Raw genomic sequence first — 13,832 nt, 5'->3', positions numbered from 1 at the left:
GTCTTTATTTCTCTTTTTGTAGGCATAATGAACAATGCTGCAGAAAGACTAATGTTGCAGAAAGACTAATACATGTGATCACTAATATTACAACTTTTCAAGCTATTTTTCTCCATTCCTTCTTCATTCTAACACTGTACTAACCTCCTCCAGTCCCCAAAGCACAGCTACTGCAGAGTAAGCAGGTTTTCTCCCAGATAAACAAAACCTATCACACTCCTTCAAAGGGAAACAGGTATTATTTAAATATAATAAAGGAGATAACATTCCATTTAATATTCCCTAAATCAGCATTTGTCAAATTAACAGTATCCACATGCTATACTCAACAGTAAAGAAAACCAAGTAAATGAAGAAACACAGGGTTCACTGCCTACAGCAGATCCAACGCTGCCTGAAGCACAGCAAGCCCAAAATAGCAACCTGCAAATGAGATCAACGCGTCCCTCCACTGCTGGGCTTCATGCTACTCAACAACATTTAGCTGTATACTAACACTGAAAAGCACCAGGACTAATAAGCTGTGATACACAACTGTAGAGAGCACAAGGTTAAAGACCAACACAAACAGATGGCCTATTTTGGGAAAAATAAATACAAAAATAGGTCACTATATATGTAAAAGGCCACTTCTAACCAGGTTTATCAGGTTGCCCTGATGCTGACCTATGTGAAATACTGCTTTGAGGACCCATTACAAACATCATGCATAGCACTAACTAGGTAAGTTGCAGCTATATTCTGAAAAGTATTCTGTATGCCATGAGGAGTCCATGTCCCGCTAAGCAAGACTTAGGTGGTCCCTCTCTAACTGCCAAATTTGCAAATGTAACTTCTGTTTCGAGGACCTAGATGGTTTTTTGCACCACATGTAGGGGGTTGCAAAGCAAAGACACCTTTTGCTAGATTCATGGATCTTATTCTCATTTAGTATCATGCCCCAAATGTTTCCTTACTCAATCCTCCTGGCTTTGAGAGTATGTATAAACCTCGCCCTCAGCTTCACAAATGTGCAAAAGCCCACCTCTTACTTCATTGTTTCAGTGGGTTGGTTTGTTGGGGGAGTAGAGGAGGCGGCAGAGGGAGGTGCCAACTCTGCTCCAGAGGAATTTAGTTTAATACCTCAAGTTACTGGATGGAAGAGTTCTACTGGTACGTAGTCAAATGCACTAATCTAGAAAACACAAAAACTCCTCTTAAAAACCTGTCAGTTTTCACAGCCAACCTCGAACTTCAAAAATAGAATAAACACTTAAAAATGCCAAAACTAAAACTGTATGTATGTATGCATATATGTATGAGAACATTACTCAGAAAATCTGAGATCAGAGAACAATTTTCATCAATGATTGAAAAGCATTTATCCAGAGAGGAATAAACTAAGCAGATTAAGTTTACAGTTAGGAAATTTGATTTTTGTAAACTATAAAATATTCACAACGTAACGTCTGACTTGTTCTCTCCCTACTCATAAAAGCCTAAAATTCAATTTAATCTAGGGGGCAAAAATTACTAGCCTACACATTGGTCTGAAATCCTCAAAACACTGGCTTCCATTTCAACTGACTCAATTGCTGCTGTTTCTAGTAGATAACTCATGTTCTATGGTAGTTCAGCTACTGACATTCTTCCTTACCAGGCCAAAGATCTGCCCTATTACCTAACGATATTTTCCACAAGAGCCAAGACGACTGCTCGCTAACATGCTGTCTTTCTGAAACATTTTTGTCACCAAGCTTTAGAATACCTTGAATTTTACTGTAAAAAAGAAATCATACACTTATCTATACAACATTCAAGGATCACCCAGATGTAACAGCATGGCAATAGATGCGAGGCAATATCATCACATAATAAAGGAGCAGAAAATTACCATCCTCTGGTTTGGTCAATGCCTTCAGCAATGAAGTCAGCAGGGAAAGCATCTTCGAGTTCTTTCTTGTTTTCAAATGGATAATGGACTTGTGCATAAGGCATGCTTCCACTCTCAAACCAGCAATCAAAAACTTCAGGGACTCGGTGCAGTAAGCCCTTGCCACAACGTGAAGGGATAGTTAAGTGATCAATACTATGGGAGAAGAAAGATAGACAAATTCTAAACAAAAAGAAGATTCAGCCCAAAACGTTAACTTTAAGCTAGACATTAGGTATGACAGGAGCTTTGGGTTTAATTTTAATGATTCTTCACAAAAGTCAGCATTTCCTTTGATAATTTTTACGATTTAAAACTATTTTAGAAATATATTTTTTTGCATTAACAGCGTCCAAGACAGCAGAAAGGAAAACCTATACAAGTTAACTACAAAACTTCCTACCACTTTTCTATTTTCCCTAAATCTGTTTCCTGGGGTTAAGGCAAAGAAAACCAGTATTTTTATGTCTGTTCAACTATTTTTAGTAACTAGTTCACAGCCTCTGTGACTGACCTTTCTCGATGGAGATCCGTGACTTTCACTCCAGACAGCTCTTCCAATTCTGCCATTGAACCAATACAAACTACCTGTAAGAGACAATCAAGAAATTTAGTCAGTTATTTGTACACAGTAGCTTTTTTGTTTTTTAACATTAAACAGGAGACTCGTAGGTCAGTCAGTATCTTCTAAAATAGCTGATATAACTGAAAAGCTAACAAAAATTTTGTACAAAAAGCAGTAAATTATGTGAGACCACTGCCCTGATTTAATACAATCCGTATCAGAATACATCAGAGGAGACTCTGAAGAACAAGCATGTCGTCAGATATCAAAAAAGGTGGTGTTAATGTTGTTTGAAGAAGAAAAAACAAAACCTTAACAACCCACAACAAAATCGCTGCTGAAAATTCAGTGATCCTGACTTTTGCACAAATAGGAGTTTCAGAACCCAGGTTCCTCTTCTGTAGTTAAGGTAAGTGGCTAAATTGCTCGTAACTGAGTGTAAGTGTTCCATCCCGGGTACACTAAACTGTTTGTATGAATGGCATCGTATTTGAAATGAAAAAAGGCATCACAGCTAACAAAGGGGCTATTAAGAAAGGTACAGATTTTCTTGGTTTTGTGTCAACACACTTATCAAAGAAAAGCAAAAAGCTTCACGAACAGACTTGCATCAATGTCATGAAAAGTTGATGAAAAATTATTCTGAAAAACTGTATGCAGGAGAGAAAGAGACAAGCAACGCTTTCTTTGCTTTACATTGTAATCAAGTCTAACCCTCCCAGAGCCCTGTGCCCTCCCTCAACTGGCAGGATTCACAAGCTACTGGCTGCAGTACAGCTCTGGATTTTGGAGATCCAGTCCCACATGCTATCAGTCCACTTCAGAATTGCCATGGAGAAAACTGTTTTTTCACAGATCTGACAGGGAAGGAGTTAAATGTATCAACATAAAGAAGCTGTAAGTAGGCTAGATGTTTTTCACATAACAGAACTTCTGAAGTTGCTCTTAGGATACAGGAAGTCAGAGTACTGCCCAATTTCTATAGTTAGTCTTAAAGATATGCATATGTATACACACAGAAATTGTGACTAACAAAAAGGTTTTTGGTGTATTTAATTCCAAAAAACTGTCATGAATTACACTGAAAATAAAAAGTTAGTCTGATCTGGGTTTTAAGCCATGATTTTCCTAGCCTAATTCAACTGCAGATGTGCATTACTAATCACTATCTTTTCTTCTTAAAGTACTTTTGAAATCTAATTTTTTCATTACTTACCTATTTTTTCTATAGGAAGCAAAGCGTTACCATTATTACAATACTCCAGTACAACAGCCTGCAGTTTGCATAGCAAACCACACCAGGGGATTGATCCCAGTTAAAAATGGGCCTTTACCAGCAAACTATTTTTAACCCAGATCTGTTCCTCATTCACAGTGTGGCCCCATAAGCAATCGTACAAGCTCAAGCAAGCAGCAGCAGGTGCTTAGTTCAGCACTGCTGGCAGAAGAGAAGGTTTTAATAGCAGCAAGGGTAAAAAATACCCTTGGATACACCGATTACTTCATCTCCACTAACCTTAATATTTGAACATACTTTCACTCTGTGCTCTGGGTTAAAAGCTGCCCATTAGTTGTTGCTTTCTGAACCAAGCATTTCAATACTTAAGCAGAACTGAATATTGGATGCATCTGCAGAACTGCACGCAGCAGAACATGGTCACAGAAGAAATAACCCCAAATCCACATGAAAAATCCGACCACCACCAGAGGAAGGCAGATATCACCACCCTGAACACGAGTGACTGTCCAGGTCAGAAGGATGAGAGCTACTCTGTCCCAAGTGTAAGTCATTAGATACTTGAAGGAAAGAGAACAATACAGATAATAGATGCTAATCAAATCTAACCCAGTCGTTTCTGCAAGGAGCAAACTGGTTTATGCTCTCAAATTTAAGGTGTTGCTTTGGGTATTTCTTCAACAGCAGTGTCTACTTTAGTAGCCTGGCCCCTCTCCCTACCAGTTCCTCCTCCATTTTATTTTTCATCCACATCAACTACAAAACCAGCTGCATCAACATTTAATAGCAAACAGAAAAGACTGAAATAACTAGGCTGTGACTGGGGGCTGTTCAACCCTGCTTGAGCATCACAGACACCTCATGTGAAATCAGAGGTCAAGGTTAAATACTTCTAACGAAATGAACATTAGCATTATATATCGAGGATTATCCATGTAGATAGGAAGAATAAAGCCATCCGGCAGCATTCATGGACATTAATGTTGCTGTGACACAGTTCTGCAGTCCCTATTAAATAAAAATATTTGCTTTTATTGGTTTGTCATTTCAGCTCTGTTAAGTACCTATAATTGAAGAATAAGGAGTATTCATACAAAGACACAAGTCTACGTAGCTCATGAGTATATCAGCAAGACATTCTGGGTTCTTCAGAAAGCATCTTCAGCATAGTAATCAGTCATAGAAATGACTGCTAAGGTCAGCTAGAAGTGACATTCTTAATGCAGCCCCCAAGCAGCCCAGAACAGAGCTAACGATGTCCCCCCACCCTTCAGGAGAGCACAGCCCGAGTCCTCTCGTTCCAAATCTGTTATGCAAGACAAAGTGCACCAGAACTAGTGGAGGGTTAACAGTTTATGTGAGCGACAAGCAATGAAACAATCAGAGAATTTCTGTAACATGACTGAATATTTAATATTATAATTTGTATGCAAGTCCTATAAAATTAGCCTATGTCTGCTTTATCAACTTGGGTGCTATATTAAAAAATTTTATTATCTAATCCAAATGAGATGTGTTCCTCCACTGAGGAAATAACTGAGATTTGAGAGCTTAAAATGATAAACTGTCAGCAAAAATGTGGTAATAAATACAATTTTCAAAATGTAACTTCTATTATGCATTTCTACCTGATAATTATGCTAAAATAAAACTAAATAAAAGCTAAAATAAAACTGTGGGAAACCAGATACTGATTTGTAATAAAATTCAGTTTAATACCAATTAATTCACCTTACTGTATATTAAATAAGAAAGTGTTACTACTTCTCCAGGATTTAATATGCACAGCGTAATTGCATGTGACAAAGTGTTCTTTTGAGAGCAAGACATGAAGAGAAGGCTCTGCAATTTCACACAGCACTATGGTGCAGTAAAGCTGAAGTCAGGAAATGTTACTTCTATATTAGAGTAGATGTCACTTAGGCCTTAAGTCCTGCATCAGTTCCAATGGTATTTAGTTTTCAAGCTATATCCCAAATGCGTAAAAAAAGAGCGAATGTTAAAAAAAACCCTGGCTTGAAATCTAGCATGGTCTAGAAGCCGAACTTGACTACTGAAGCATGACATTCAGACTCTAGAGTAAACAGAAACTTTTAACATCTACGGATAAAAATAATAGATCTGCGTATTTCTATCATTATTCAGAAAACAGAGCCCTGAGGAATATTTGCAGCTAATTTCAAAGGAAAGGTCATTCTTCCAAGCTAGACATCATACTGTTATTAAAAACAAACAAATCAAACCTAAAAAATGAAAACAATCTGTACACACAGGAATACAGACATGGGGAGACTGGACAGAAAATGAAATATTATTTGAGGCAGGGAGTGGGAGGATTGCAACCTTTACACAATCTTTTTCAGCTGTAGAATGAAGTCTTGAAATACTTTAGCATAAACTGAAAGCCTTTGCTTTATCTAAAAAACCAAACAAGGGACTTAACACATTTATTTGAAATTTTTAGGTATAAACTGTCAGTCTTCAAACTAAACTACCTGTTATATGAGAGACAGAAGCACTTGGTTTGCAGTAATTTACAAACACTTTCATGGCATAAATAGAATTTAAATGTCAAGGCTTTCTTAGATTCTTCTTGCAATTACGATTTAAGTATCTCCTCCACACCCCCAATATATCCCTTCCTATCAGCAAGATTTCCAGTGAAGAGGAAATTAAAAAAGCTTTATGGTGCACATCTAAGCAACAGTGCAGTTTAAGGCAATAAAATACTTTCCTAGCACACATTTTGCTAGTTGAGGTCTTCCATGTCTAAAACAAAAAGTAAAGCTTTTTCAAATCAAGCGAAATAAAAATAAAGGCTTGGGATGCTGCCATCAACTATTTACCTTCCATGGCCATCCCAACATTTATTACCATCTCCTATTTCCAGCATGAGGAAGACTTGTCATACCTGTCTGATGGAACTAACCCACATACCAAAAAACCCAAGCAAACAAAAAGACCCAAAACACCAAAAACCCCAAAACATTTTATCTTCAGAAACAGTTTTAAAACTTGCTGGTTTTACACTTAAAAAAAACAGTCACCAAAACTGTGTAAAGTATTCCCATGTGCAGTTAGCTTTACGTTATCGACTGCAGGGTACCTTCCAACTTCAAAAAAACCCTCACTTCCAGCATTCCCATTATAAACTTTCATCATTCCACTAGATTCACATTTCTACAGCCTGTTACATTCACATTTGTAGCACTACGCATTCTCCCTGTTCTACTATAGAGGACTTGCTTTTATGCCTTCAACAATTCATTTGGCTTGAAGCAACAGACCATCAGAACTTCAAAAGCAGGCTGAAAGGACTGAGTAAAAAAATATCTTCCTTGCCATTTTCTCAGTGCATTTGTTATTTCCATTAGATTTACCATCACTGCAAATTCTTCCAGAAAAGATAAGATAAATTCTAATATAAAAACTAAGAAAAATTGCTTGCACTTTACAAGCAAAAGCAAAGAAAACTTGTAGGTACACAAATGCACGTACACATATGCATATACAATCACCTATTATAGATATACATATACTTTTAAGACATACTAATAGAACTTAAGACTGCAAAAGCCAAAAGATATAGCAGTATCAAAATAAAAACCCAACATATATAGACAGGCTTTTCTTCCAACTGGAAACTTTTGTTTTCTTACCTCTTCAAAATCGTCACTGACCCACAAAGGGATGGGTGTTCCCCAGTACCGATTTCTCGATATAGCCCAATCTCGTGCGTCTTTAAGCCAGTTTCCAAAACGCTTCTCCCTCACAAAATCTGGAACCCTGTTCCGAACACAAGAAAAAGCATTCCTTAATCAATACACTCCACTTAAAATATAACCGTCCTTACTAGCTTTCTTTCATTTCATCCACCAAAAAAAGTTGATTTAAGCATCCTGCACCAGTTGGAACACGATCACGTTACAGCACTGGCTACCGCAAGGCCTACAGACTGGCTGACAAAGACGTAACGCCATTTTGTCTGCCTTTCTCCGACTGCCAGGTAAGCTATAGAAGGGAAAAATGCCATGCTTATTTTACTCTAAAATAATTTAGTAAAAACTTGTGCAACCTACAATAGATTCATGAAGGATGAAACAATGGCCAAAAATCCTCGGGACAGTCCAACATTGGAAGATCATGACCAAGGGTGCATAAAAACACTACTACTTGGTTTTGCATACAGAAAAAAAACCAAAAAAACCACCAGTTACTGATTTTGGTGCTGAATGAAACTAGAAAGTTTCAAAAGCCTGGCATAGTAGCATCAAAGGGCACCTTGCATTATGCACGGCGATCCACATAACTGTACATTATTTTTAGACTTTGAGAATAAAAAAACACTCAGGTTCATACATCCTACAAAAAAAAAAACCTTTTTAATGCTATTTATCATCCCCACTTTTAATTCTCTGACTAAAAATCAAAACGTCCATCCATCCCAAAACACAAAACCACACCAATACTTGCTAAAACCTCATTTTGAGCACTAATGGGCTCTAAGGGATGTTAGAGACCAATTTTCATCCTATGAAAGTGTCTTGGAGCTGAAAGGTTAACAGCAGAACCTGATGCCTAGCCAGTTTCCTGGATATGCTAAATGGCCTGATTGTTTGATTAAGAGCCAATTATTTGCTCTTATGATGTAAACAAGTAATTACCTGTTTATACAATTATTATATAGCAGATGAGAAAAAGCAATGGGTTTTGAGGTCAACAATATATTCCATGGTTAAAGGAGCATTTAAGAAGACCAATCTCAAATGAAACTCACAGGAAGAATAACCTCAAGACAGTATCACAGAGGCTGTGAATGAACAGGTAACAATACAAGCAACTATAGAACTGAGTTATTGAGCGACCCATGGCAAGTTTTTCTAGGTTTGTAATTCTAGTGTAACTAGAAGGGCCCTTCCCAAAGTTTGAGCTGGATTTAGAGACCCAGAGTTTCTAAAAGAGGAGCAACCAAACTACAGAACACATATGGTCTCTTCTACCTTTTCTTTCTGAAGCTTAGTCCTGTGTCAATTTTTTTTTGAAGAAGAAGAATGATTCTTAGAAACAGATCAGCCCCAGGAGTAACATAAATGAAAGAATCTTTTAGAGGAAAAAGTAAAAGAATGGATTCACGTGACACACCAAGGTTAGACTTGGCCCAGCAACGGGACATCTATAAAATTCATGAGCATCCTTAAATAATGTACTGATAACAATAAGAGCTACTGCCTTTTAGAAGTTTTGCCCATGACAATGGCATGTGGAGATCTGAAGGCTTCTTGATGCCAAGGTTGTCTCAGGTGGATAAAACTTCCTGGTAAAAGATTCACTAAGTGGCAGCACACAATTCCACAGCTTCACTAGTTATTCTAGATTTACTTCCAGCTGCAAAGTTACCTTCTGTAATATTGCTTAAACAAAAATGTAATATAAAAGAAAAATCAAAGAAACTCAGTGGTTAATGTTTCACATGACATCTGTATCCCTGCTTTGAAATTTAGAGATGTTCACAGGCTTTTGCCATTTGTTTTAGAGTGGTAGTCATTACTATTAACTTTTTGTGGTGACCTTAAGAGACCCTCTCTCCAAACACAAGTGGAAAATGTACTAAGATCATTAGCATTTGCCTAACATTCCACTAATGTGGAAAACTTCTCTTTACATCACTCCTAAACTAGTTTCCATTTTTCAGAAGTTGTTAGACACTGATTAGCTAAAATTATTAGTCCCACTTAACATAGCTAGAGGCTGAAACAATCCCCCAATGACATTAAAATGCTAAGAGTTTCAACTCTGCCTCCTCAAAACATGCATGAAAAAATTAATTTTATCCCCAAAGTGGACATTAACCACAAAAATGTATATGGCATGATCATTCTCTGTCTCTCTGAGCTATGAAAGCATATAATTTACCTCTTCTGGTAAAACTGTCTGACCCTGCTGCCAGTTTTTAGTGGAACATAAAACACAAACCACTTCATCTACTATGAACCACATTTGCAACAATGACTTATGGCTCTTTAGAGGTACAATCCAGAAATAACACTGACACAGCCATCAAACAGAGCAAAAAGAGCCCGTATGTCAAAAACATTGAGCTCATCACTCAAAGTGGTACTTAAACAACGGGTCCTTACCACCGCAGAGATGCGGCCCACCGGTGCTCCCCACACCCCCGGCAGCAGATACAGCCTCCACCGGGGACCGAGCTAGAGGCAGCATCTGCAGCAGAAACAGCCTTGCCAGTCACACAGTTCAAGACTGGAGCCAGTGTCTTTTATTTAGTCTCACTAGATTTAGCTACAGATATCTCAGTCTGACACTTCTGACTTACCTACATATCATAAGGAAAAAAAAACAACCAAAAAGTCAGAGGCACCTTCTATTTAAATGTTTCACTGGGCAGGAAAAACAGAACAGAATATTCTCAACAATGACGTTACTAACACCTGATCATTATGTTACACCAACTCCAGGTTAGTGTTTCTATAGGTCTTTTTCCCATTTCTTTTTAATTCTCTTCTCTTAGATATTTTCTTGGTGTACTGTTAAATTTTAATAAAGATAACATCCTTATACACATATATGTTACTAATTAAGGAAGCATTTTTTACTCTTCCATTTACACGAAGCAGGGATTTCTTAAATTTGCAGATTGTTTTGTTTTACACAACTAAGGAGTGTGAGAGCAGCCAGAGGAATGCTGCCCTCCAGTGAATTCTGCTCCGTTTTCTCCTGTGCAGTCACTGAAGATACTTGGCCTCACCCTGAGACTACACTACATGTTTAATCTATCAGCCCCAGAGTCTTCCTCATAATTCCCAGTTAGCTTTTCCCATCTGTATTCCCAAGTACAATGCAAATAGAATTGTGACTTTGAGAAGACTGTGATAAAACCATGAATCACTACTGATACTGGTCCTCAGCTTTCAGGAAATTTGGAGTTTTGTTAAACATCACTTGACTAAATCCAAAAGCTGACAGTCCCCTAAAGTTAACAGCTGCACAATTCACCAGACACTGACCTCTGCATGGAAACTGTCCTCACAGCATGGGTATTTAGAAGCTTGAAAAAGAATTACAAAAAAAAAAACCCCACACACCACCAAAATTCAAAACTAAAAGCAAGGCCACCCACATAAATATTCCTATTTTACAACACAGAGAGACATCAAAAAAACCCCTTTCCAATATACCAACTTACATGCTTTCCATGTTTGATCAGGTATCTATCATAAACTCCCTTCAGCTTGAAAGCACAATTTGTGTTATGCTGGTGACCGCTGAATTTGCAGTTGGCTATGATGAGCAAGGTGATTAGTGCTACAGCCTGTTTAGAGCAACCCACTGCTAACGGCACCAAACAGATGCAGATCTCCAAAAAGGTCAAGCTCCAGCACCGAACAGTTCCACAAGGTTGCAAATGAAATCAAAGTAGCAATTCCTCTCCCAACGCATCCTGCTGCAGCTCCTAAAACTGTGCTGTTAACAACGGGGGGGTTATTTCCCAACTGGCCTACAACTTGTGTTGATTTTCACTTTCAAATTTCTCTGCAAAATCACACAGATAGGACTTCATACTTCTTAAATATTTAGCAAGGTTAAGAAGGCTGCTGTCTCAGCAGGTTGTGAAGCTCTTGATTCATGCATGTAGAATAGCGTGGGATACTAGCTGCTTCTACTTTCTTGGCACCCAGGCTAGTGCACTAAAACTGCAGGATGCAGACATTTCAGGAGTTGAAAAGTTCAGGGAACTGAACTTCATATCACAAAGGGATAAATATTGATTTGTCAAATCATAAATTAGGAAGAATTTGACTGAAAGTACATCAGCTTCAACTTGTTTGAATGCTAATTTATATCATACTCTCCCCATAACAAAACTCTACTGTAACAGGTCAGAGGTGATGAAAATTAGTTATTGCTCCGATTTTGTATGTCCATTTTTGACCATTTGTTCCTATTTTTGAAGCAGATTCGGGGTTTTGCTAAATCCATGCATTACTAAGTCAGCTGCACAGTGAACTCCCACATCCTTTCTTGGTAGCTGCTCATTTTCTTTGTGTCTAAAATAAAAATTCCATTTGACAAGCAAATAAAAAACCCATGAAGAGTAAAAGAAAATCCAGTCCTTTAACATTTATTAGTTTATCACAACACAGTCATCTTTGCTTTCAAAGTCTACGTACTACTGAGCATCCAAGTCACACAAGCAAAGTGGGGATAGATTTGCAAATAGCGAATTAGTGACCATCTTCAATCCCAGAGCATGAATGGGTGCACTAACAGCAAGTTACCATGGCTGCTGATCCAGTGCCTTCTCATCACCAATTAATACCAAAGGAACAGCACCAATTAAAATCAGTATATTTGCTTTCTGACTCTTGTCTCCAGAAAAGAAATGTGCAGGATGTAAAAAAATTACATAATCCAGAAGGAGCCTTATTAAAAGGATCAAGACATCTGTTCCTTTTCTGTTCCTTTTCTGTTCCTTTGAAGCATCTCTCTTGTGCTCATAACACAATTGCAAATACTGAATTTGACTTATTATTCCATTCCAAAGCTCAGATGTGCTCTGCATGACTCCGAGTTGGCTCACCTTGCCCTAGTCGCAGGATACAGGAGCTCTGTCTCCAAGCGGTACTGTCCCTCTTTTCTGTAAATATGAATATCACTGCTGAAATAAACAACTGTCAAATACTGCCACAGCAGAAGCCTCATATGTTTTATCATAAAACTTACCATTAAAAGCTGTTTAAGATGTTACACAAAGATACACTAATCCTTTCTCACTTAATTATTCTTCTCATCAGCTAATTTTATTCATTACATTCTTTGAAAAAACACAGCAACTTTAAGTACTGGATAATATTTACTTCACAATTACTGACTGAAGAAAGCTCTCAGCTTATGAATTATTTGAAAAACAGTCCCTAAGAATTAAGACTGTTAAGTTGACAAATAAAACGCTACCTTGAAGAGTGTGAATTATGAAATCTTATACCAGATGAGCACATTGCATCCGACATGTTTGGTTCTGAGAAGATGGTCCCAGATCTATCCTTTCATTTGTCAGGCTGGTAAGATTTTAAGCAACACCTGAAATCAGTAGTCACTTGTATGACTGAAAAGGAGAAAGTTTTTCTTCCAGAAGACAGAGGAGTTGTAACAGCAAAACCCAAGCTAATCAAGCAGTTACTCTGTGTCATTAAACCAAGTATGTATGGAATTACTTAAATTCATAGCAAAACAGCTGGGTTTTTTTGGTTTAGGTATAGAGTTCACTTTTTAAACATTAACCAACCCTTAGAAGACAGTCTTAAATTCCATTATGTTAATTTACTCTAATAACAAGCCTCCTTCAACATGCCCTCAAATTGATTTTTAATGGTTTTTAATTCAAGGAGATAAAATAAGCAACTATTCATGCCCTTTTGACACTTTAATTAGTGCCAATCTGTATCATGGACCTAATTACACATTGGGGGAGGTGGGAGGGAAGAAACAGGAAGAGAGAGGAAAGGTCAGTGTTTGCAAAGCATGCAAAATTTCCACTGCAGCAGACTCCTTCTCCTCCTCAATTCACAAAAGCCGATTAGAATGGTGCACAACCACATACCCCATGAGTTCAGGTTGCCTCCACAGTGCAAGAGAATTTTCTGCTTATACGCAGCTTGTATTTGCTAAATGAATAGCACTTTCAATCATTTTGATACAGCAATGTTTTTCTTCACTCCTTTATCCTGGTTCCCATAGCAACAAACACTTCCGCGTGAGACTGCAATGCTGCTGCAGACTGCATCACAACCCTGCCGTCAGCAGTGCACAGCTGCTTGACAAGTCAAGATTAATTGAAGCCATAACCGCCAATTGTGTGATACACATCAAAAAAATCCTGATACATTTTACTTGTATGACCCAGACATCACACTAATTGCTATTCAAATTCTTAATCTTATCAACAATAGCAAAAATCCCTGCATCCTGCAGCCAGTGAGAAATGAAACTTTCTTTCTGCATAGTTTCCTTTGGAATATTCTGACGTATTCCGTTACAAAGTACTTCCATACTGCATTACCACTTAGGTTTCATTTCAATTTATATATATAAATATGTTT

The 13,832-nt window shown here is 37.7% G+C and overlaps 1 protein-coding gene across 1 annotated transcript in view; it reads right to left on the bottom strand.

The window, feature by feature from the left end:
- IARS1 (isoleucyl-tRNA synthetase 1) overlaps positions 1-13,832 on the bottom strand; it is a 108,151-nt gene that overhangs the window by 49,558 nt on the left and 44,761 nt on the right. The window contains exons 13-15 of the mRNA XM_080385403.1: positions 7,374-7,500; positions 2,427-2,500; positions 1,874-2,068 (exon numbers count right to left, since the gene is read on the bottom strand). Of these exons, the coding sequence (XP_080241529.1) occupies positions 1,874-2,068; positions 2,427-2,500; positions 7,374-7,500 (396 nt within the window). The remainder of the gene's footprint in view (positions 1-1,873; positions 2,069-2,426; positions 2,501-7,373; positions 7,501-13,832) is intronic.

Source organism: Falco punctatus, assembly GCF_963210335.1.
Source record: "Falco punctatus genome assembly, chromosome: 4".
NCBI classification, from domain to species: domain Eukaryota; kingdom Metazoa; phylum Chordata; class Aves; order Falconiformes; family Falconidae; genus Falco; species Falco punctatus.
Note: the sequence above shows the minus strand (reverse complement) of the source record. Positions and strands in the feature narration are given on the sequence as shown.